The sequence below is a fragment of the Caenorhabditis remanei genome, chromosome III (assembly GCF_010183535.1).
Source record: "Caenorhabditis remanei strain PX506 chromosome III, whole genome shotgun sequence".
NCBI lineage: Eukaryota > Metazoa > Nematoda > Chromadorea > Rhabditida > Rhabditidae > Caenorhabditis > Caenorhabditis remanei.
The window spans coordinates 2,632,169-2,657,723 of record NC_071330.1 but is presented as its reverse complement, the minus strand read 5'-3'; the positions used below and the strand labels follow the sequence as shown (position 1 = coordinate 2,657,723).

The following is a 25,555-nucleotide window of genomic DNA, read 5'->3' as shown; positions in this document are numbered from 1 at the left end:
TAGATTCTGAATCTGAAATAAAATTCTACTAAAACCATCTGTGAGCTGAGTTATGGCCCGTTAAACTGTTCCTATGGTCAAGCTTTTCCACATGTCATCCGTTATTAAAAATGTCTACCGAAACACCTCCTCCTCGGAAAGCCTAAACCGCAGCAAACGTTTGACAGGTCATAACTCGGCTCACCGATGGATTTAAATTTTTTTTTTTTGAAATTCGGAATCTACAGACTCGAATGTATCAGGGACCAATTTCTTTAGTCGTTTGAAAGAGGACGCTTCAAGGATTTCCCTTGTTACAAATCCATAACTCGAAAACGAAAAAAAAAACAAAAAGGTTTTTTACGTGAAGAATTTCTAAATTCTCAATTTCAGCTCCAATATTTTCTATACATTTACACGTGACCTCCCACCATACCCTGGTTTACTTTCCGATCATGTTTTGATCTTTATCTCCACGTAGCTCTCTATTCTAACCCCATCACTATTCCTCGATATCCAATTCGAGTCGAACCTCTTCTGAACCCTTCTCAAATAGTGCATCGCAGTGTGTGATTTGTCTGTGAGTTCTAGTGAAAAGAGGCGGAGCCTAAGGTACCCTTTTCCAGAATCATGCTGAACCTCAAATTCCTTGGATTCTGCGTGATCATCGTCGCTCTTGCTCTGGTCTTCGCTGATAACGATGGAGGCGCCGGCGACGCGAAGAATGCGGTTGCAAGTGGAAATGGAAGTGCTGCGATTGAGATCAAGGTATCGTATTCACTACTGTAGATCAAATGAAAATGAGATTTTAGGGTCAAGTGTTTTGTCCGTCAAAAGAAAACCAGGTGACTGATTGTGGAGAAGGATCGTTTGCTCACACTCACAAATGTTGTGGAGACGGTGAAAAAGAGTGTTGTTTCGCTCTTCAGGTATGTTGGATACTGTAGACCGGATGGTTACTGTAATTGGTTACTGTAGCTGAGATGGGATGGGTACTTCACCTAGGATCAGATGATCGCATAGATGTATTTACTGTCCCATAGAGGATTACTGTGGGGGTGCACTGATCGGATACGGTATTAGCTCAGCACAATTCTTACAACTGCGCTTCACCGAAATTCTTTTGAAAAATGGCTCTTTTTCTCTGAGTCTCTCAATTTTGCACACAATTGTTTTTCGGTAGAGCGCGGTTGTAAGAAGCGTGCCGTGCTAATAGTTTGCTAGAGCGAAAGTACTGTATTTGTGCTTAACTTAGTTACTTTAGCCACGCTTATGGATTACTGTAGATGGAATTGGATTACTGTACCCAATATCGGGATATTGTACCTAGGACAGTGCCGCTGGTTACTGTAGCTTTCCCCAGATTTTGGTTATGATACTGTAGTTGGTGTTGGATTACTGTAGCTATTTTGGGGTTACTCTAACCAGTCGACGATCACTGTATCTATGTAAATGTTACTGTGGCGTGGATCGGGTTACTGTACACTGAAAACGATCGCAGGATCTAGAACCACTTATTGTGATTCAGATAGTCCCTCCGAATACCGGGTTGAGCTATTATTACTGTAGTCATGTCCGGGTTACTGTACCCAAGATAGGATTACTGTATTCTAGGATCTCATTTCTGTCCAAAAACTTCCAATCCCCCCCCCCCCCCCTTCCCCTGATTTCCAAATACCCTATATTTTCCAGGTCTGGGTCTACATTGCTCTCGCCGTCCTCGTCCTCTGTATCATCATCTCGACAGTCATTGGAATCATCTGCTGTTGCTGCAAAAAGTAGTCGATCCCTCTCGAGGAGACCCTCTGAATTACTAAGCCAAACGTTTCATTGTCTTGCTGAGGCAAAAGAGTAGAATAAACATTCATTGATTATTTATGTGTATTGCGTAACGGCTGTAGATCGAACACAAATTATTTCTAGACGGATTCAGATTCGACGCAAAATTTAATAAGAAATCCCATTCTGGAGCAATAATAAGAAATCCCATTCTGGAGCATACTTGAATCCATTAAGCTGCAGACGTCTCAATTTTCTATTATTTCCCTTAATCCAGTGATGGAGAAACTCATTCAAATCGATTTCATTGAACTGATGACGACCCAACTTGGCAATCTCACAATTCAATGCTTTCAAGTCTTCCAGTGGCATGTTTCCGAGGTTTGGAACACGGAGACGGGTGAAGTGAAGAATCTGGGAAAAGAATTTCATTTGAAGACGACAGCCTTTGTTCTCAGACTGATTTGAATTTATAGATAGACTCACACAAATTGAAAAATTAACACTGCCGAGCTAGATAGAGTACCAGCAAAAAAAATTTAGACTGGCCGTTTTCATTTGAAAATGTCCAACTTTGAGAGGGTTTACGGTATCACTGTTTACGGTATCACCTATTACGGTATCACCTATTACGGTATCACTGACTGTTCCAGCAAGTAAATTTTAAATGGATCATGAAGATAAAATTTAGAGCTCCATTTTTGTAGTTGCAAATTTTTTGTACGGACACTTCCTAGAGAGTTACGTATCGACAAAGAAATCGATCCATTTCTGTGCAAAATAGTGCGGAGATGTCGTCTTAAAATGGCAATAACTCTCTAATGAGTGTCCGTACAAAAAAGTTGTCAGCTTCAAAAATATAGTTCTAGCCTTGATCTGTATGATTCATTAAAATCTTATTGGATGTTACAATCAGAATTACCATGACACACTCTCAAAGTTGGACAATTTCAACTGGAATCGTCCAAAAAAAAGGTACTGTAGGTCCTTAACAATGGGCCAATAAAGTTAGAATCTACTGTACCGGTCAAAAAAATGTGGACTTTGGCCTTTTCCAGTTGAAATCGTTCAACTTTGAGAGGATGCCACGGTATCACTGATTGTTCCACCATGTAAATTTTAAATGGATCATAATGATAAAATTTAGCACTTCATTTTTGTAGTTGACAACTTTTTTGTACGGACCAGAGTTGCGCGGAATTCCGACTTCCGACTTCCGACTTCGGACTTCCGGGCTGTTTTTCACTTCCGACTTCCGGCTTCCGACTTCCGTTTTTAAAATTTCACTTATGACTTCCGGCTTCCGACTTCCGTTTTGAAAATTTTACTTCCGACTTCCGACTTCCGACTTCCGTTTTCGGATACTTACTTCCGACTTCCGTCATTCCATAATTGTGGAATTTCCGAAAAGTATATTTTGCAGAAATGCAAGAAAAAATGGTCTAAAAGGACAGAAAATAGGCTTTTCTTCAGCCAAAAACTAATTTTACACTGATTTTCGCGAGTTTGATGAAGTTTTTCTAGGAGTTTTTGAATCTTTGCGAACAAATCTACTTCCGACTTCCGACTTCCGACTTCCAACTTCCGACTTCCGGGCGTTTTTTTCACTTCCGACTTCCGGCTTCCGACTTCCGTTTTCAAAATTTTGCTTCCGGCTTCCGACTTCCGCCTTCCGGATTAGAAATTTTACTTCCGACTTCCGACTTCCGCCTTCCGTTTTAGAAATTTTACTTCCTACTTCCGACTTCCGACTTCCGTTTTAGAAAAAATCACTTCCGCGCAACTCTGGTACGGACACTCCCTAGAGAGTTACGTATCGACAAAGTGATTTCACCCTCAAATTGACCAATTTCAGTGTGATTTTTGAGCTGTCCCCATAAAATGACCATAACTCTCTAGGCAGTGTCCGTACAAAAAAGTTGTCAATTACAAAAATGAAGCTTTATTTTTGATCTGTAAGAAAATAAGAATCTTTCTGGGTGTTACAATCATTTCAACTAACAACGGCCAAAGTCCATATCTTTTTGACCGGTACTGTACCTGTATTCGAGAATTTCTCCTACCCCTTAACTTGTTGTCACTGTACTTACCTTCCTGTAATTAAAGTCAGAACATAATTTGCAAAATATAGTAATTCCAATAGTTGGTTGAGTCTTCTCTAATAGATATTCACAGTCCTCGTTTGACAACACTTCCTTTTTTCCTCGAATCTGCCTATAAAAGAATTTTTTGAAAATCGGATCACACAGAATCCCTCTCGTTGTCCTCAGTGTATTGATTTCTAATCCAATCGCAAAACCCATCCGGAAGAATATTTTGTCCAAATGTTTCAGTGCAGGAACAAGACCGGATTCAAACTGATTGGAGTTACAATAAATGGTTTTGCAGACTTCGTCCTTGCTACTGTAATAAACGATTTCAGGTTTTCTAATGCCGAAGAAACTCAAATATCTTAAACTAACCAAACATTTATGCAAATATTGTCCACCTGAATCTGTCCTACTGGTTGAGGGAATTTAACAAACTCAATAATGAACTCTCTTTCTATATATCTCTTATCAAAGACCGTTATTGTATCCAAACTTATATTCACATCAATCGTCTGAACCGGAATTCTTGCTAGGCTCAGGCAATTCAGTATTCGACGAGAAACTAGAGATAGTTCGAATCTGAAAGGAAATATATGTGTTTGTAACCCAACTCAATTTCTGAAATGGAGTTATTGATTTTTCTCGATAACGCTTACATTTCCACTATCTCCATCGAGCGAACAATTTCTGAGAATATCAATAACGGAAAGGAAAGCAACTTTATAGAATTCATCTAGCAAGTTGGAAGGAAAATCAATAGTCAGATTTGTTTGAATAGGCAGAGCAGTGCGAGGCGAAAGGTTGCTCCGTCGCGAGTGGTCCGGTAGAAAAAAAGATTTGGATGAGTGTCTTTCAATATAAACCGCGACGCTCACGCATCGCGACTCGGAAAAAAAATCAAATCTGTTCCTCACTAATGTGAAAACGCATCATGAAAAAGTTCCGACATTTTTATCAATGACAATCGAAAAACTTCCTTTTCCAATCGAAAAAGCACTATTGTTCACCAGAAAAAGTAACAGTTCCCAAACTTTTTGTCGTTATATTCTCATTTGAAGATGTCTTCTTCTTCTTTGATTTATTCTTCGGAGATCTTGGAGATGACGTGGAGCTCGAAGAATTACGGTAGGCAGATAGATCAGCGGCCTCGCCTGGGTTTGAGAGACTTTCCACGTCGGTTGGCAACTTTGTATTCTGAGAATTTTAAGTCCGTTCGTGTGTCTGTTTTTCCGGATTACCTTAGTCTCATTCAGCATGAACGCAAGAGTAGCCGATATAAAACTGAATAGTGCGATGACAACGAATGGGAGCCAGTTGGGGGACAGGGCCTGAAAAAACGGAGACATCTGGATAGAAGGACACACAGACGGTACTTACGATATGCTTCAAATAAGGTGACATAATGATTCCCATACTTTGAGGGATGTTCATTAGGGAGAAGCAGAGTGATCTGACTGATGTGGGGAATTGCTCGTTGGCCCAGATCGGGTGGACGGAGTAGATGATTCTAAAGAAAATTCATGATGAAAAAGGAAAAAAAGAATTCGAGGGGGTGGGGGTCGAACCCGGGTCGTTAGATTACTGGGTAGGATCGTTATCCACTGCGCTATGGAGGTCGAAGCTGAGGCGCCATTGAAAGGGTATTGATAAAACAGAAGGCGGCGGCGGTGTGCGGCGCTGTCAGTGCCGACGACGAGCTGTGGCGCAACCGGTAACGAGTCTGACCACGGATATCACGACCGGGGTTCGACACCACACTCCTCCAAAATTTTTTTGCTTCTTTAAACTGGAAACCCAATAAAAACTCACGTCGCCATAACCTTCGCTATCAACATCATTCCCAATTTCAGACTGTACACATCAAGGAATACTGTAACTCCGATGAGTGCCAAGGTCTGGAATACAAGGCACCAGATGACAATGGTCTTCCGTCCCATAACAATCATGAGGGGGAGGACAGCGAGACCGGCTGAAACAAATAGTTTTTGTAGGAGGACGGGCTGGGGCACCTAAGGCGCGCGCGCGATTACCAGGAATTTCCACAAGAGAAGAGTAGAGGAATGCTTGAATATGATCATCTCCCAGCTCAACGGAAAGGAAGGAGATGGCAAAGTAGACAAGGGAGATTACCATTCTGGAAAAAAGGTCTGTCGGTGTGTCCTAGTGTGTCCGGATGTCCGCTTACTCTATAAATCCATTGGCAAACAGGATCCATATCAGTTTCTTGCTTCCTAGCATTGCCTTAAACGATTCGTGTTTCTCCTCGTGGTGGGAGCTCTGTTGACACTCGCTAAAGTCGGGTGTCTTCTTGTTGATTCTGAAAATGGAAAGTGGACATCCGGACACACAGACATACAGACAGACGGAGGGACATACCGATTCGCAGTTTTGATATACTTCTTCAGACGTTCCGTTCGATTTTTCACTATCAACCAATGCGGTGATTCGGGCAGGAAAAACCACAGGAAAAACGCGTAGACACCGGGAAATCCGGCGATGAAATATCTCCATCGCCAGTCATCTGTCATCAGGGTGACCATGAGAGTCCATATCATGCCGAGGGTCCACGCAACGTTGTAGACTACCGTAATCCAGGCACGCGCTTTTTCGGATATGTATTCGCACGTGGCGACACTGCCGACGGATAGGTAGGTCTGGAAGAAGTGATTAGGCTTGGCGTCTGTCTGTGTGTCCGGTCGTCAGGATGTCCGGATGTCCGTGTGTCGGGGAATACGGATGTCCAGGTTTCCGAACATGATTAGATTTTTGAAAGTCACAAGATATAAAGTTTGATTAGTCTGTCTGTGCGTCTCGAAGTCAGAATATCTGTATGTCTGTCTGTTTGTTCAGATGTCCAAATTCCCTTCAGATTCATGCCCGCTCGTATAGCCGCGCAAATCCACATATCGTTTTGTGCCAACTTCTAAATTTTCAAAGTCTGCTTGTCTGTATATCCAAAAGTCCGGATGTCCACAAGCCTGTCTGTTTGTCTGTACATCTAGATGTCCCGATTTTCACTTCTCGAAACACCGGGACATCTCAGCATCTGTCTGTGAGCCTCTTTATCCTGATTTCCAGTTTTTCCTGTCTGTCTGTATGTCTTCATGTCCTGATGTCTCCATTGCCATCCACTATACTGGATGTCCAGATACCTATCTGTCTGTCCCTGCTTTCATCCAGATGTCCCCCCACTCACATCACTACACGCCCCGACCAACGCTCTCAACACGAGAAACACTCCGAAATTCGGACTGAACGAGGCGGCCACATTTCCCAAGAAAGCGAGAATTGCGGTCGAGACGATCACCGGTTTCCGGCCATATCTATCAGCTAGCATCGACATGAATGGGACGGCGACGATGGCCGCAATTGTGAAGATGGTCAGTCCGAACTCTTGGAAGAACCAATGAGAACACGAGAGCTCGAACTCGACGAGCAGATTCGTGTGCGCATTGTGATTGGTGATTCTGCAAGGTTTCGAGAAAAATTGGAAAATTTCGCAAAAATACGGTGTCAAGTGATTGTCACGTGAGATTACGGACTCCGGACCAGTACCGAAATCGGATATTCTTCCCGGTTGCTTATCAATTAGAGCAAATCGAAGCAGCCGACATCTCACGGGGAAATGCCAAATGGGGCATTTCATGCAATTAAAATCTCAAAAATTGAATAAAATCTGCAAAACTATCGGTCAAGTTGGTGTCAATGGGACTGGGAGGGGAATCTGAGTTTGATAACCCACTGACTCCGGACCGGAGTGAGAAATGAGAGAATCGACGTTCCTTATATACTAGACCCCCCGACGAGCGGCCGACAACGCGCTGGCAAAGTTCTTGTTGTGTCTGATCGTCTCCTGGAACGCTGAAGTCTATCACCCTCTTTCTCTGGATCTCAAAACTCTTACCATGACCAAAAAATCAAAGCGAGAGATAGCAAGACGCAGAGAAATTGTGAAATCGCCTGCAAATTGTCGGCTGCTTGGAGGGTGACAGGTATATAAGCAACCCGTATGCCGTCTTTTCAATGTCGGTCCGGAGTCAATGGGTTATCATTTGAACGCCTCCCATTGACACCAACTTGACCGTTGTTTTTGAAAATTTTAGGAGAAGGAGAAGCGCGTCGAAGGAACGCGAGACTTGAAAAGTGGGGGATCGTATTACTGTAGTTTTGATCTGGAAGAGGATTCTGAAAGTTTGTAATTCTGAAAGTCTGAAACAAATGAAATCATGTTTCTCCATGTCATATTCAGACTGTCTTCCTGTCTAACTAAGGAATGACTCACACATAGGATGGCAAGTTCCGTTTTAGCACTAAAATTTTTCCAAAGTTTAGAGCTAAAATTCTCAAAACTGGGATGGACACTGCTAAAAATGAATATAGATTCAGAATCAGGAAAACATCAGCTTTCCACCGATATATGCCATGAGGTGTTTTTCCGTACTATGTGTGAGTCGTTCCCTAGTAAGACATTCCGTTATCCCTTCATCATTCCAAGTCGAAAAATGCAAAAAGCACCGGTCAAGTTGGTGTCAATGGGGGCTTTCTTCTTCAATGATAACCCATCAACTCCGGACCGCACTGATGAAATGGCTGGATGGACGGTGCTTATATACCAGACACCCACCGAGCGACCGACATTTCGTTGGGGAATGTTTCATCACCTCTATTTGACTCGCGTCTCTCACTGAAACGTTATGAAATTCTTCGCAAGTTGCCGGCTGCTTGGAGGGTGACTGGTATATAAACACCCCGTTCACAGTCACTTCTGGTTCGGTCCGGAGTCAATGGGTTATCCCATTACGAACTACCCCATTGGCACCAACTTGACCGTTGTTTTTGGTAAATTTTGGAGAAAGGAGAACGGCGTCGAAGGAACGCCAGGGCTATGGAATTTCTTCAGATTGTGAAAGTGTAAAGCGATTCTCTGGAAACTGCTTTCAAAATCTGTCTTTGTTTTTGCTCATCCCAGGCGTCAGCAATGCCAACCAGTATTACGATACTCCGATCACCCCGTCGCCTATTCTTCAGATAACTTTCAGTTTCTACTTCCCCTCAACGCTCTTTACCTCAAATTGACTAGTAGACGGGTGATCATAGTATCATCGAAATATCATCGTTTGGATCTCCAACAAATATTTTGACAAGTCCTCGGACGGCTCAAAATGTTTAGCACTTGAAGAGTAAAATCTGAAAATGATTCCATAGCCCTGGCGTTCCTTCGACGCGCTTCTCCTTCCTCCAAAATTCATCAAAAACAACGGTCAAGTTGGTGCCAATGGGGTAGTTCGTAATGGGATAACCCATTGACTCCGGACCGACATTGAAATGACTGCAAACGGGCTGCTTATATACCTGTCACCCTCCAAACAGCCGACAACTTGCGAGGAATTTCATAACGTTTCAGTGAGAGACGCGAGTCAAACCGAGGTGATGAAACATTCCCCAACGAAATGTCGACCGCTCGGAGGGTGTCTGGTATATAAGCACCGTCCATCCAGTCATTTCATCAGTGCGGTCCGGAGTTGATGGGTTATCATTGAAGAGGAAGTCCCCCATTGACACCAACTTGACCGGTGCTTTTTGCATTTTGGGAATGATGGAGGAATAACGGAGTAGAGACGGTGATTGGAGCCTCACAGGGAAACATGATTTCATTCGACTTTCAGCATTACAAACTTTCAGAATCCTCTTCCAGATCAAAACTACAGTAATACCTCATTGTTTTAAGTCTGGCGCTCCTTCGACGCGCTTCTCCTTCTCCCAAAATTTTCAAAAACAACGGTCAAGTTGGTGCCAATGGGGTAGTTCGTAATGGGATAACCCACTGACTCCGGACCGACATTGAAAAGACGGCATACGGGCTGCTTATATACCTGTCACCCTCCAAGCAGCCAACAACATTCAGGCGATTTCACAATTTCTCTGCGTCTTGCTAACTCTCGCCTCCTTCTTTGGTCACAGGAGACCCAGAGAAAGGAGAGAATGAAATGAGAGATTATATAACTTGAATAGACTCAGAGAGAGTGAACTTCGCCAGCACATTGTCGGCCGCTCGTCGGGGGGTCTAGTATATAAGCGAACCGCATTCTCTCATTTCTCACACCGGTCCGGAGTCAGTGGGTTATCAGAATTTGAAACCCTCCTATTGACACCAACTTGACCGATAGTTTTGCAGATTTTTATTTAATTTTTGTGATTTCACTTTCATAAAATTCACATAATTTTTTTTCCCATCGCCCCATTTGGCATTTCCCCGTGAGATGTCGGCTGCTTCGATTTGCTCTAATTGATAAACAACAGAGGAGAGCATTCACTTCTTACTCGTCCAAAGTCCGTGGGTAATCTCGCGGGGCGATAACTTGACCCATTAATTTTGCAAATTTTTTGAATAAAAAAACTCTTTCTGGGACACCTTCGGCGCGTTTTTCGAAAACTCACTGCATCTTGGTCTCATTGACAATCCCACAGTAACCGCCTTTGAGTTCTCCGAATTTTCCTTTGGGTTCCGTTTCAATTTCGCAAGTTTGACTCATTGGGAGGGTCTGAAAATTTTGGGATAGTCTGTCGGTGTGTCCGGGTGTACGTATGTCCGAAATTCGGAAGTTTGTCAATATAGCGCGATTTCATAGCGCTTTTCGTGTACATAGAGAGTTTCGAGTATCTACGGACATTCGGTTCGTATTTCCAAATGTCCGGATGTCCAAAAAACTAATTTTTATTAAAAATTAGCATTTGAGCGCGTTTGCACCACTCGTTTTTTCAAAATCTCGATTTTTCACCCAAAACTCGAAATTCCAAAGTCGACTAACCTCATTATTCAAAACGCACTTCTTATCCAACCCCAACTGCACATAACTCATCACATAAATCGAGGACGAGTAGAAAAAATTGAGAGTTTGCACCAAAACGTAGGTCAAAATTTGATATTTTCCATAATTACCATAAGATTGCACAAATTTATCAGGATCCAACTTCTTCAAATGTCTCTCACTGTCTATCACATCTTCTGTCTGAATTCCTGTGTATTTTGATCCGTGTTTTCCAGACGAAACCAACTTTTTCCGTCTTTTCATCTGGATTTTCGGACTTCATTGAATCAAAATGTTCATAATTCCGTCTTGATATCGACATTATTATACGAAAATGAATTTTTTAGATTTTTCATTTCGTTTTCGCGAAAAATTCCACGTTTTTTTTCCGAAAATAAAATGTCAAGGAAAAAAAATTAAATTTAAACGCGCGCGTATTTTTATTGGTATCCGATGGAGCGCGCTTGCATTTATTCCCAAAAATTATTTTATTTCATTCATTTTCGGCCTTTTCTCAACTCAAATCGCTCTAATATAATCGTTTTTCTTGATTTTTTTCTTATTTTACCTTGAAAATAAATTAAATCCTTTATAAATAATCAATTTATCTTCCAGAAAATGCACCCGGACCAGAAAAAAACGTTCAAAGAGAAAAATGAGATTCGCAACAAATTGTTCAAGTCAACAAATGCAGAAAGACAGGATTGGCGGAAAAGTGGGTTTTCTAGACCTAAAAATTCAATTTTTCACATAAAATTCAGTTTAAAATCGAAATTTTTCCAGTGAAAGACGAGAAAAAGCGAAAAAACGAGGAGAAAGTCATTCGAGAGGCGGAGGAAGCTAAGAAAGCGAAAATCGAGAAAGTTGATCACAGTAATTTCATTTTTACAGCGAAAATTGACAATTTTTCAACTAGAAACAGAATTTTCGACAGATTTTCAAATTTTTCACTAAAAATGATTTTAAATTCCCATTTTCAGCGCCACCCTTCACGATTTCCATCGCCGTGCCCGGACAATTCCTGAATAATGCTCAATCCAGTGAACTCCGCACTTATATGGCCGGACAAATCGCTCGCGCCGCCACACTTTATCGAGTCGACGAGATTATCATCTATGATGAGTCGTGTCGAATGACTGATGAGTGAGTTTTGAGGTTTTTAAGGAGGAAAATGCTGAAAAACGTAGATTTTGACATTAAAAATGGAGTTTTGACTCAGAAATTCTATTTTCGGTCAAAAACTGCTGAAATTTGAATAATTTACTGACAAGGGAATTGACTTTCGGTATGCGTTCAGAATTTTCTATAAACTTGCACACTGATAGTTTCGAGTCTGCTTTAAACAATGATAATAGTGAAAAAGTGCAAAACTCCCGAAAAGTTGGTCCTTCTCAGCCAGCGGTTGGATGGCCTCGTGGCAGTGAGTGGGACTGGTAGGAGGAAGGTCTGGGGATCGACCCTTCTCCCTTTTTTATTTTTTTTTGCATTTTGAAAGCTGGCTATAAAATGTCAACTACACCGTTTTCGAACTATTCCATCAAGTTTCCTTCCGTTTCGCACAGTTTTCTACATTTTCTGAACATTTGGAAGAAACTTTTTTTGAGAAAATTTTTTGTTCTCATGGTCTTATTCATGATGGAGACTTCTCTTTGACAATTCTTCCATTAATCTTGTTTTTTCCGAGGACATGCCGGATAATCGTACAGTGCCTTCTTCATTTTGAAATAATGTCTGGCTCGAGAGTAGATGAAAAATTTGGTTTACAAGCTTTCAAAATGAGTGGGTAGACCTTGGTGAGATGAGAGACAACGAGAACAAAAAAATTTCTGAAAAAAAGTTTCTTCCAAATGTTCAGAAAATGTAGAAAACTGTTCGAAACGGAAGGAAACTTGATGGAATAGTTCGAAAACGGTGTAGTTGACATTTTATAGCCAGCTTTCAAAATGCAAAAAAAAATAAAAAAGGGAGAAGGGTCGATCCCCAGACCTTCCTCCTACCAGTCCCACTCACTGCCACGAGGCCATCCAACCGCTGGCTGAGAAGGTAGCTAGTTGCCTTTACGAACCCGATAGTCCTCCCGAATTGTCACTCGTGTTTTCTATGATGAAAAATGAGCAAACTTTCGGAGCAAAAAAGTCCAACTTTTCGGGAGTTTTGCACTTTTTCACTATTATCATTGTTTAAAGCAGACTCGAAACTATCAGTGTGCAAGTTTATAGAAAATTCTGAACGCATACCGAAAGTCAATTCCCTTGTGAGGCTGGTGTACCTTTAGCGCGTTTTTGAGCTATTTATAACTCCGTTAGAGTAAGTTCCGCGACACTTTTCCAGTTTTGGGGTTCCAGTGCCAGGATCAAGGCTGTGTGAAAAAACGTTTCCGAAAATTTTTGACCGAAAAAACCGAAAAATTCGAGAAAACTGACTGAAAATGAGTTTCTCTGACGACAATTGTGAGGCAAAAATCTTCGATTTGTATGAAAACTACAAGTTTTTACCAGGAAAGACTCCGAATACCTGGAAAAATCGAAAAATAACTATTTTTTTTACTAATTTTTGAAAATTTCAGCAGAAATTTCACTAATTTTCGAATTTTTTTTTTCGAAAACCACCGAATGATTTTTCGCAAAGCCCTGGTAGGATTAACCAGACTTGCAAAATTCCGGGCCGGGCCGGGCCGAGAAAGCTCCGGCCCGGCCCGGCCCGGTCGGCCCGGATTTGAATTTTTGAACTTTTTTCACTACAATTTTTTGTCCAAACCCTAGAAATTTTCATTCCGGCCCGGCCCGGCCCGGCCCGTTGCAAGTCTGGGATTAACTGCACCTAGTATCGTATTTTGAATTTCAGAAGCCACTGTAATGAGATTCTGAAAGATAGCGTAGAATAGCTTCAAACTACCTGAAATAATCCCAAAACTAGGGGTCCATAGCCCATTTTCTAACCATGTTTCTCTCCCAGAGCCGTCAATGCCTACTACAATGGAACGTGGCAAGGAAACCTGCTCCCAGCTGAAAACAACTACGAAGGATGCTTCTACCTCGCTAAAATTCTCGAATATCTCGAATGCCCGCAATACCTTCGGAAAGATCTCTTTCCAATCCAAAAACCACTAAAATACGCGGGTCTTCTGAATCCACTCGACGCTCAACATCATCTGAAGTATGATGAGAAGACATTCCGATTCCGTGAGGGTGTCGTGTTGAAGAAACGATCGAAAGAGGGACGTGGACCGATTTGTAGTATTGGATTGGATAAAGAGTTCGAGATTGATTCGGATGCTGTCTCTCTGCCACCGTATACTCGGGTTACTGTAGAGATTAAGAATTTGACTGAGCGTAAGGACATCTGGATTTACTTACAGACAGAAAGATAACTTGTTACAGAATGCAAATTGTATCGTGGAAGTATAACGAATGGAGCTGCGGTGACGAGAGAAACCGGACAGTATTGGGGATATTCAGTGAGATTGTTGACTGGATTGCAGAAGGTTTTGGAAGGGTTAGTCATTGGGATTCTAGATTTTGAGGCCTAGAATCTGAAAACTAGCATCAAAAGCAGCGATTTTTCTCAAGATTTGAGTTTCTGACATAGTTTTAGACTGATAGTTCAAATATTTTCCTGCTATAATTGAGGTTAGAACGTCTGAAAATAGTCCCAGTTCCTGAAATTTATAGTCTGAAACTCCACTCAAGTGTTTATGAAGTAGTCGACGGAGGTTTTTAGGCGATTACCTCAATTTGTAGTTATCTGAGCCAATTTTCAGCTGAAAATTCAAGATTTCTTACTAAAAATTGGTTCAGAGCGTGTGAAACGTCGATCTGGCTTCTTTTCTCAACAAATTTATCAAGTTTTATTCTGAAATTTCTCAATTTTTCATTTAAATGAAGTCCAGAATGCCTGGAAATGTTGATCCGAGATTGTCAGGGGTTTGCCGAGCTCTATCTTATTTTATATTGATTTTGGGTTAAAATTCGTTCAAAAAATGTTTTTAAAAAATCGCTTCTATGATCATAAAACTTTTATTAATTCAGAAAGAAGTTCGACATGGTCGCCGGTGTGTCTCCACGTGGAAAGCTCGCCACTGAGATGAACGTCTGTATTCTGAATAAACCGTAAGTTTTTCAGATGTTGAGTAATCCGGAGAACTCGAATCCTGCATCATAACGCGCTGAAGGCGCGCCAGATTCGAAACAGTTGAGGACATCTGGGCTTACCCGACCCGGTTTAGAAATATTTTGAAAGAGAAAAAAGCAGTGAACAGGAAATAGCATTATTTCGAATCGCTGAAATGGAAAAAACGTCAAAGGTGCTCCAGTTCAGCAACACTCGGACATCAGGGCATTGGGGCAAACATCTGACTAAAATTGTCATCGTTTTTTGCAAGTATCATTTTTGGCGCGCTGAAAATTTGCCAGCTCAATGACAGGCGGACATACAGATATTCTGACATATTAGCATGGCACGCTTCTTACAACCGCGCTCTACCGAAACCGAAGAAAATTGAGTGCGAAATTGAGAGACTCTCAGAAAAAGAGACAATTTTCAAGGGAATCTCGATGGAGCGCAGTTGTAAGCACTGTGTCGAGCTAATACACAGTCACTGAATTTCTGGATTTTCATTCTAATAGCTTGCCAAAAACCACGCCGACCACCCCATTTTGGCCCTTAAACTCCCTCTCTCATTCCTATTGTTTCAGTAAAATCCTGCTCGTGTTCGGAGGTGTCGCTGGTGTGGACGCCGCTGTGGAATCAGAAGAACTCGCCGAGTGGCGTCGTGCTGAGGACGCATTCGATATGCTTATCAGAACTACGTCACTGCCAAATGGATCACGCAGTGAGAGAGTCGAAGAGAATGTTTTGTCAGTGTTGGCACAGGTTCAATGTCGTTTGGAGACTTTGAATCAGTTGTGAGAAGAAGGAGATTAGCTGACCATCTTTTTTAGTTGATTTTATTGAATTTTTGAGGAGAAAAGTGCTGGAAATTGGTTGAAAATTGAAAATTTTGCGAATTTTAAATAGAGAAGAAATAAAAAACTTTGACTGAAAAACCACCGAAAACCGTTTTTTGAGTATTTTTTGTCATTTTTAGTTACAAATTTGTCATTTTCCATTAAAAGAAACTCATAAAAACCGATTTTCAGTCTTTTTCCCTCTGAAATTCTATATTTTTCCTTTGTTTTCTCCCCATTTTCCACTTTTTTCTTATATGTTCCGTATTCTCTTGCTCTCCTGTTATTCTTCCCATTTTAATTTCTTCATTTTTTCACACCCAATTTGTTAAATGCTTATTCGTTATATCTTCTTTTGTTATCAGTTATTATCCATTGTTTCCTCTAAAAAATGCACTTGTTATCCCAAAAATCTCAGAAATTCTACATTTTTTCATGGTCACTGGCCTCTCGATTCTATCGAAAATCCTTCCTTTTTTCTGTTTTAGGAATTTTTCCAGAAAGATTTCAGAAGTGAGTAAAATGAATCGACTCTTCGGTGTGATTCGTAACGTCAACATGCTTTCGTCGGTGTCAAAAAAGGTGAGATTTTATTGATTTTTTGGCTGAAAACGGGAAATTATTTCATCAAAATCGGGTTTTATTTGAAAAAGCTCAAAATTTGGATAAGAATCTTCACGTTTGAGTTTTTCTCGAAGAAAACGCGCCCAAGGCACGCCAGCCACTCGTTTTCACTATTCAGAGCGCGCCAGCCATAATGCTGCGTCCAAAGTAACTTTTTCGCGGAAAATCCGCGCGGAAAAAGTGTCCAAAGTAGCCATTTCTTTTCCGCGTTTTCCTCTGCGCCTTTAAGGTAATCGCGGTGAGACCAGCTCACTTTTTTGGAGGGAATTCAAAAAGAATATATAATTTCGAAAATTTAACTTTCCCTCCTAAAAAATGCGCTGGTCTCGCCGCGATTAGCTTAAAGGCGCAGAGGAAAACGCGGAAAAGAAATGGCTACTTTGGACACTTTTTCCGCGCGGATTTTCCGCGAAAAAGTTACTTTGGACGCAGCATAAAACTGCTGATCATCAACATAAAAAACGCGCCAACAGCGCACCAGTTTTCATTCTAAAACGCGTCAATGGAACGCCAGGCTATTTATTTTTGTATTTTTTGAGCTCATAAATATCTTCGAAATTTCGCGCCATCGGTGCACCAGACTCCAAATTTTTCAAAGTTTTAGAAACACGACGACCACCAGTTTCCAGTGTGAATCGTGTGAAAAACGCGCCGACAGCGCCCCAGCCGCAATTATATTCTTCCCTTTCCAGATTCCCTCGATGACCCCACCGTCATCAATAATGTTGCGAAGTGTGCGTGAATTGACGAATCAATCGAAAAATGTGTATGCGACGAGAGAAGTTGTGATAGGAGCACCCGAGTTGAAGAAGGGAAGAAAGAGTTAGTATTGTTAAGATTTTCAGGTTGTAAAATTCGAGAAAATGTCCAAAAACAGTGTATAAATATCATACTTGCAACGGGCCGGGCCGGGCCGATTTGAGTATTTTCACCGGCCCGGCCCGGCCCGGGTCACAGTACAAAAATTTGAATTTTTTTGAAATTTTTTTTTGATTTTTTCGCAAAAAAGTCGAATTTTCGACTATGTTTTTACATATCGATAAAACTCAAGTTTACATAGGATTTTTGACTATTTTTTATAAAAATTTCAAAAAATTTCGAAAAATTTTGTGAAAAAATTGTGCTCATTTTTTGACTCCGGGCCGACCGGGCCGGGCCGGGCCGGCAACTTTCTCTACCGGCCCGGCCGATATTTTGCAAGTATGATAAATATGGATTTATTAAGACAATTGAAAAAAATCTATTTTAAATGAAGGTTGTGAATTTTTGAGATTTTTCAGAACAACCTTACGTTGTTAATACTGATTTTACTTAAAACACATAAAATTAGAAAAATTTGGAGAAAATATCAATAATTCTGTCTGAAAATCTACTTTCCAACTAGTTTTTTGTGATTTTCTGCGTGTTTTTTAAGCTAATTAAAAAAAAATAAAGCATTTTTCAGTTTTTTTCACTATACTCCTCTCCGTTTTGACAATAAGTGGTAACGACCAGAGCTATTCGAAGAAATTTTTTAAATCATTTTTTCGGATAGTTTTCTTGAAATTATTTTTTTCGAATTTTTCGGTCAAAAACTTTCGAAAAAAGTTTTTCCCATAGCTCTGGTAACGACTAAACTTCTGACCGTTCACAACCTCCACTATTAGTTCTTAAATAAGTGAGAAATATAAAAATAGACCACAAAGTAGAACACAGAACAGAAAACCGTGTCTTTCCCCACCTGGTATGTGTGTTGTTTCTATTTGAACTAGAACATATGTATCGCAGTTTTCGAAATTCTTTGGTCTTTCTACCTTTTTTTCTTGTTAAGTCAGTTGTCGATGTTACAAGATATATTTACTCTTACGATTTTTTTATTCTACTACCTGCTATAATACCATTGCACACCCGAAGAAAGAAATAAAGTCAAAAAAGTTGCAAAATTGAGGAAATTTAGCTAGAAATTGACGGTTTTGCGCTCTTTTCACTATAACTGACCCCTTTTCAGACCCTTAAAAGCGTCAAAGGTGCGCCAGGCTACATTATGATAAATCTACAGTACACCATGCAAGAAGTGACCAGTAACTGAAAAAAAGTGATTTTCCAGTGTTTTTTAGCAAATTTTACGTTGAAAATGTTATTTTTAAGCGAAAATTTGCGGAAAACTACAAAAATTCACTAAATTAACAACGAACCTGCTGCCACGTCAACGGTATGCCAGACTTCTAGAGTCCTCAGCTTCTATAGTGCGTCCAGTAGCTCCGCGCACCAGCCCTCTTTGCTTTTAAGAACACAAATCACCTCATGTAACCGTATTAGTTTTTTATTGTATTCAAAAACGCGTCACAGGCGCGCCAGGTCTCTTTCCAAATTCGCTCTAAAACTGTAAACGCGTCCAAGGCGCTCCAGAAATTCTATCATCTTGGCTCTACAGTATCCTCTGCGGTTTACTTGTCTTCCTACAAAACCATTTGAAAAAAACGCGCCTAACGACACACCAGCCTTGCCACATAAGGCTACAGTAATCCCCTTTTTTCTCTCTCTCCCCTTCCCATCGGCGACTTTTTTTGTTTTTTCAACCATTTTTTCTCTCAATTTTCTCATACCGTTCCCCTCTTTTCTTCTCTATTTGCTCTCCCTCAGCTGCACCATCACCGACCGACGAAAACCAGGTTCGAAAATCGGTCGAAACAAATAGAGAGAGAGAGAATAACATCGATCTCCTTCTCCTTTTTTTGCAATTTTCTACATTTTTTTTTAGAACTAATCAAGTTATACTGTAGTTTTGTTATAGTGTGCAGAACAATGTTCACAGAACACGATATTCTTCTCTGCTGAAGCAAAAGAATGAAAGCAGAAAAGAAGAAAGAAGAAGAAGAAGAAGTGGCGTGATTTGATTCTTTGATTCAAATCGGTTCGGACATGACATCGGATGCTTTATTTGGAGATATTATATCATCTGATCGGTCGATAGGTCATAATACGATTTTGCTTTTTTTTGTAGTCTGAGATTGGCTAGATTCTGGGTAGATTTGGACTGAACGATTCCAGTAAATCCTTATAACTTTTAAACCGGATGGGATTCTGGACATTCTGAAACATCCCTGGTTGTCCATTGAGTTTTGAGTGCGCTTAGAAGGTGCACAACGTCACGAACTACAATACGCGTCAACGACACGCCAGACTTCTTTTGTAGAAATCGTGTACTTTTGGTAGCACAGATCCTGCTGTAAAACTCTCGAAAAGGCGTCAGTGGCACGCCAGATCACTTTCCGAATTCGCTCAAAAACTGTTAATGAGAAATTTAACTCCGAGACCTTTTAAAGCCAAGATTCAGTTTTAACATGTCCAGTTTCATATAAACTCGGTTTCAAAAAGCTCTGAAATATGAAATTTTCGAATTTTTCTTCGAATCCAGGGTTGTGATTATAGTTAGAGCATCTTCAAACTACTGTAAATCCAGTCCACCATTTCAAAACGTCTCGGTTTTGAAATATTTATGAAGTTTCCTCGAATCTTGAGGTTCGAACTGGATTAACTCGCTTCAAGCTCGGTCGTGCATCTCACTTGGTTCTGACGTTGACAAAAATCTGAAACCATAGTCAGAATTTTCAAAACACCGCGTCAGAGTCACGCCAGTGGATCCTGTAATTTATTAGCTAACCGTCTATCTGTAGATTCGTTTGTCCGGATGTCCACAGACCGAAAAGCCAATTGCCTTTCTCCTGTGACCTTCTGTTGGAATTTGTCCGAATTTCAACAGAAATTTCCCCTGAAGAAGATCCTTATTTGTGTCTTCAGAATCTCTGAAAGTTCTTCTGAATTCTCTATATTTGATCTACGCCGTGCGTCACACCGACAGAATATTCGATCATCTGATCCATTTCTCTGAAACTCGATATTCTGGCCGAATTCTGGCTAACGAGCGTCTGAATAAACTAGAATTAGATACTTTCAGAGAGTGTGTCATGTGATTCTTTTATTATTATGACGATGCTGTTTTCGCACTTTGTAACCTGAGAGCACACAACTAGGTGATCAAAGTGTATTCAGATAGATTCGGTTTTTGATATTCTGATTTTCCAGAAAACCGAATGATTTACAACGTGTTAAGAGACACCCTCACCTTGTTTGTTGTAATCAATCGGAAATGTAAGGAGCAAAAAGGAGAAATCTTCAAAAAACAGAATCTGAATGTCTGGAAAATCGGAAATTCGATCATACAGCGAACATTTTTCCTAGTTTGGTTCATTTTTCCAACGGTGACTTACTGGCGTGCCTCAGGCGCGTTTCTAAGTCTGCAAAGACCATTAGAAGTCTGTTGGGTCTGAGATTCCGTCTGGCGTGCCTCCATCGCTTTACACTTTGGCGTGTCTCTGACGCGTTTCAGAGGCGAGTGAGTCAGCTGTTCCGTTTGAAATTCTGTCTGGCGTGCCTTTGGCGCTCCATCTGAAAATAACTCGGACATTGTCAATTCGAATACAGAACTCAGCTTACAAATTCTAGATTTTGGATAATTCACAATTCTGATTCTGAAATTTAGTAGTTTGCTACCGTATTCCTGCTTTCTTCAATTCCATTTCTCGAAATCTTAGTATCTTCATGTCCCCATGGTAAAGCTGACCTATCCTGATCGTGTTTTGTGAAGAACTTTTCAGAATCTTGTCTGGAAATTACAGTTTCTTCTTTTTCCCTCGAAAAAACGGCTTTATTAGGTTCTTCTGAATTCCGCAGTTTTCTCTACGCCCCGCCCCCTTTTCTCCTCTTCTCACGTGATACTCGCCATCCCGTTCACTGTCACCATATCAGAAGACAATGTATACAACAATGTATACAAATATCGGCCCATTCATTTCCCATAGAAGAAATGAGAAAACACGTGATTTCCCAGTGCCGACAGAGTGAGACCATGAAGACGGCGGCAACATACACTTTAGTCGTCTCTCTATTGTTGTCTTGTTGTCTATTTCTCCCTCCTCCGTATCCGTTTACACGCTAAGGCGTGAACTTTTTCCTGATAAAAAGGACAGTTAGTCGGTCAGATAGCGGAAAGGTGGAGGGTATCAAAGAACGAGGTGGACTGATATGGAGAAGAAGAAGATAGGAGAGAACGAGAAGATATTGAACTTTTGGTTCATGTTTGTGTTTGTTCAGTGGAGGACATCCGCACGCACAGACAGACAGATAGATCTGGAGACATCTGTCAGAGTTGCATGGCATTCCGACTTCCGAGTTACGAATAAGGAATTTCACTTTCGACTCCCGACTTCCGTCATTCCATAATTATAAAATTCACGAAAAAATTGAAAAATGATCTAAAAGACAGAAAATAGGCTTTTCTTCAGCCAAAAACTAATTTTCCTTTGATTTTCGCGAATTTTAGAATCTTTGCGATAAAATCTACTTCCGACTTCCGGATAAGAAAATTTCACTTTCTGGCACCTCTGATATCTGGTCGAACTTGGCTAAGAACGACTCCAGGAAGAGGTTTCTAGAGTTGTGGACATCCGGACAAATCGGACGAAAGACCGACTGGAATCAGTGAACATTTCGATAGACAGATCTATAGATAGACAAGTCTTCGTATAGATACTGATTGAGGACATCCGGACGAATCATTTCACACTCAGATAGACTTCTGATGCTATTTTGGTATCCATCTGTGCCTCGGTTTGTCCGGCTCCATACTTGCAAAATATCGGCCCTGCTCGACCCGGTAGAGAAAGTTGCCGGCCCGGTTTTTTCTTTCAAAAAAAAATTTCAAAAAAGTTCAAATTTTTGTACTGTGACCCGGGCCGACCGGGCCGTTGCAAGTATGTCCAGTTCTATGTTTTGGCTCCGTATCCGATCAGTACGGTTTGAGCCGCTACACATTCGCTCAGACATTATTTCGCAGACAAAAAAGCTTGTCTATCTGTGCGTCTGTTCGTCCAGATTTTCATATTCTAGAGTTGCGATTTTGCTCTGTGGTCCAATTTGGTATCATGCCAAATTTAGGCTTCGTATCCACTGAGCACGATTTCAGTCGCTATTCAGTGATTATCAATACCCAACGATATCCTCTGAACAAACACGATTTCTCGGGTGTCCTTCTGTACCAATGTTTGTACAGATGGTTATTTGGAATGTCAATTCACAGGTATTGCAATCACGCTCTATTGCTCTACCGTAAGATTGTCATTATCGCATCAGGCGTTGCGGCTCCGTATCAAATTAGCATACGTTGAGTCGCCAACTCTTTGATCCCCGAATCTAGATGTTTCAGAACGGAGTGATGTCATGCTCCCCTGGAAATTGGTTCCAATCCTTCTAGAGCATCACAAGATTTCTGGCACGGCGCCAGAAACCACACACATCCACGTGGTTTGCTCCAAAAAACTCCAATTCACAGAACAAAAATAGAAAACAAAAAAACGAGAAAACCAAACGGATTATGTAATTGGATACATCTCTCCGTGTTTACTCATCTCTTGTCAGACTCTTCTAGAAAAAGGAAAAAGAAGGTTCCACTTCAATAAACACAACAACAAAAAAACTGTGCCAATTCTCTCTTTCTCTCGAGGAGCACATAATAAAAGCCCTCACATGACCCCCTCAGTGACCATCATCATCTGTTCTTCCCCTCTTTCTCTGCCACTCTGCGTCTCTTCCTCTTACACACTATTTCTACTAAAAGGGGCCTCATCTGAATCACATGACTCATCGGGGGTTCCCCCCGCGGCCCCCGCGCAGGGCTTGTTTACCGGAATGAATGCCCTTTTCACTCTGTATTCGTGTTCATTTCACTCTCATCGTCGTGTCATCAGAAGTAGTCGTCAGATTCAGAAGTAGTAATAGACCTCGGCGTCCTCTTCTCCTCTCCTCTTTCGATCCATTTTAATTGGACAAGAGAGAAAAGAGAACTGTGGGACACAGAGAGAAAGATCATTATTTTGTCATATATTTCAACATGATGACCTCTCTTTTTACCTTTTTGGACGGTTTTACCCAATTTGGAGTGACTCATCGTGAGAATTTCCTTCTTTTTGGAGTTTTCCCCGTTGTTTTGATAGATTTTTGAAGGTTTTTAGTCTAGAAATCTTTTTTTTAAGGGGTAACCCTATTTTGGCTTGGTTTTCATAAGGAATTGGTGCTAAAACTGGTCTCTTCCAAGCAAAAAGACCAATTTTCTGTCAAAAACGGGATTTTTGTAGGTTTGTTCCATCGGAAAATCGAATTTCTATATTTTCACGAAAAATGAGATTTCTGCCATTTTCTTCTAGTATTTTACTCGAAAAATAGGGGTTTTGAAGTTTTCTGTGATTTTTTCTTGAAAAATCACAAAAGATTTACTAGGGAATGGCTCACACAATGTTTGGAGATACACAACATGATGTATATCGTTGGAAAGCTGACGTTTCCCTGATTCCGAATCTATATTCAGTTTTTGCAACGGCGCTCCCAGTTTCGAGAAATCCGGCTCCAAAGTTTGGGTAAATTTTAGTGCTAAAACTCAAGTTGCCAGCCCGCGTGTTGAACTAACACGTAAACCCATTCGGATAATAGTTAAACCAGCGGTCGAATGGTCTAGGGGGTTACATGTAGGGTAGGAGGTGGACACTCTATGGTTCGATTCCTTGCTTTTTTCCTTCTTTTTTTATTTTTGTAATCCTCGTTTTTGGGTCCCATGGTCATCACAATGTGCCAGAAATGGAGGTTTTGAAGATTTTCTAGTCCATATTGACCGTCTACGACGTTTTAAGAAAAATAATTTTTTCAAGAAAATTAACTTTTCTGTGAGTTCAAGGCGAGAAGGCACTTGGAATTTTTTTGAACAATTTTCGTTAAAAGTTAGAAAAACAATATAAAATGTTATAGCAAGCTTTGAAAATGATTTTTCCAAAGTTTACTTTTCTTGTTCCGCCGGTAGATACTTTTTTGAAGCAACTACTCTGCTTCATATTTGGTGATTCAAAGTTGGTCGTAGTCAGTAGATCTCTGCCATGTAAACATGATGGAATCAAATACCAAACAAATTTTATATTGTTTTTCTAACTTTTAACGAAAATTGTTCAAAAAATTCCAAGTGCCTTCTCGCCTTGAACTCACAGAAAAGTTAATTTTCTTGAAAAAATTATTTTTCTTAAAACGTCGTAGACGGTCAATATGGACTAGAAAATCTTCAAAACCTCCATTTCTGGCACATTGTGATGACCATGGGACCCAAAAACGAGGATTACAAAAATAAAAAAAGAAGGAAAAAAGCAAGGAATCGAACCATAGAGTGTCCACCTCCTACCCTACGTGTAACCCCCTAGACCATTCGACCGCTGGTTTAACTATTATCCGAATGGGTTTACGTGTTAGTTCAACACGCGGGCTGGCAACTTGAGTTTTAGCACTAAAATTTACCCAAACTTTGGAGCCGGATTTCTCGAAACTGGGAGCGCCGTTGCAAAAACAGAATATAGATTCGGAATCAGGGAAACGTCAGCTTTCCAACGATATACATCATGTTGTGTATCTCCAAACATTGTGTGAGCCATTCCCTAGTTAGCTTTCACTCTAGAAATTACTTATTTTCTAGAAAAATTGACTTTTTTAGACTAATGTCTTTATTTTCTAAAAAGCTTTCAGCTTGTAGTGATTTTCTGCCTGATTATGACTAAAAATAGATCTCAACTCGAAACATTTGTGATCTACCGTATTTTTTTAAAGGAAATTCCCAATAATTTCTATGAAAGTTTATCGGAATCTGACTGTAGTTTTCAGAATTTTTCCTATGTAATACTCTATTAGTAGTACCTTAGTATTTCTTTTTATTCCGTCTGTTACAAAAATCTGTAACCCATTTTTCTTTCGGTTGATTACAAAGGTCTTTTCAAGCGTTCCTTTCCCTGATCTTTTTGAAATCGATGAATCTTCTCTCAATTAGTTCAATCATTTCCGTCTCACTTCCTCTCGTTTAGCTTGCCATCCGTATTCACTTTTCTTCTCTTTTCACTTCCAAATTCAATTCAAATTAGCGGTAAATGGGGAATGAAAAAAGATCAGATTTCGATCTATAGGAAGTGTTCAAAAAATTGGAATTCACTGTAATCATTGAGAGAAATTTTCCATGTTTCTATAGGAAAATATAATTTTTTTCCAGGCTGGAAAGCGCTAAAATCTGACTCCTTTCTATCATTTTGAGTGCTTTTCCACATTTTAAAAGTTGTTATCAGTACGACACGTTTCTTACAACTGCGCTCTACCGGAAACGAAGAATATTTTGTGCGAAATTGAGAGAATCAGAGAAAAAGAGACATTTTTGAGAGAATTTCGGTGGAGCGCAGTTGTAGGAACAGGAATCTGAAATTCTTGAAAAATT

The 25,555-nt window shown here is 40.5% G+C and overlaps 4 protein-coding genes across 4 annotated transcripts; 2 read left to right on the top strand and 2 right to left on the bottom strand.

Annotated features, from left to right (window-relative positions):
- Positions 1 to 609: 609 nt before the first annotated feature.
- Positions 610 to 1,761, top strand: GCK72_008668 (uncharacterized protein; the record flags this gene model as incomplete). The annotated part of the gene is made up of 3 exons (XM_053726963.1): positions 610 to 747; positions 792 to 908; positions 1,672 to 1,761. The coding sequence occupies 3 exons, from the start codon at positions 610 to 612 to the stop codon at positions 1,759 to 1,761; spliced, it is 345 nt and encodes a 114-aa protein (XP_053586540.1).
- Positions 1,762 to 1,926: 165 nt separating this feature from the next.
- Positions 1,927 to 2,190, bottom strand: GCK72_008667 (uncharacterized protein; the record flags this gene model as incomplete). Its single annotated transcript, XM_053726962.1, has 1 exon — positions 1,927 to 2,190. One exon carries the CDS (start codon positions 2,188 to 2,190, stop codon positions 1,927 to 1,929), a length of 264 nt encoding a protein of 87 aa, XP_053586539.1.
- Positions 2,191 to 4,844: 2,654 nt separating this feature from the next.
- GCK72_008666 (uncharacterized protein) lies at positions 4,845 to 10,921 on the bottom strand (the record flags this gene model as incomplete). The annotated part of the gene is made up of 10 exons (XM_053726961.1): positions 4,845 to 5,042; positions 5,087 to 5,176; positions 5,226 to 5,355; positions 5,658 to 5,817; positions 5,879 to 5,982; positions 6,034 to 6,165; positions 6,225 to 6,502; positions 7,045 to 7,315; positions 10,287 to 10,390; positions 10,658 to 10,921. The coding sequence occupies 10 exons, from the start codon at positions 10,919 to 10,921 to the stop codon at positions 4,845 to 4,847; spliced, it is 1,731 nt and encodes a 576-aa protein (XP_053586538.1).
- Positions 10,922 to 11,275: 354 nt separating this feature from the next.
- GCK72_008665 (uncharacterized protein) lies at positions 11,276 to 15,565 on the top strand (the record flags this gene model as incomplete). Its single annotated transcript, XM_053726960.1, has 7 exons — positions 11,276 to 11,372; positions 11,441 to 11,530; positions 11,638 to 11,800; positions 13,613 to 13,989; positions 14,038 to 14,152; positions 14,686 to 14,766; positions 15,352 to 15,565. The coding sequence occupies 7 exons, from the start codon at positions 11,276 to 11,278 to the stop codon at positions 15,563 to 15,565; spliced, it is 1,137 nt and encodes a 378-aa protein (XP_053586537.1).
- Between the last annotated feature and the right edge of the window lie 9,990 nt (positions 15,566 to 25,555).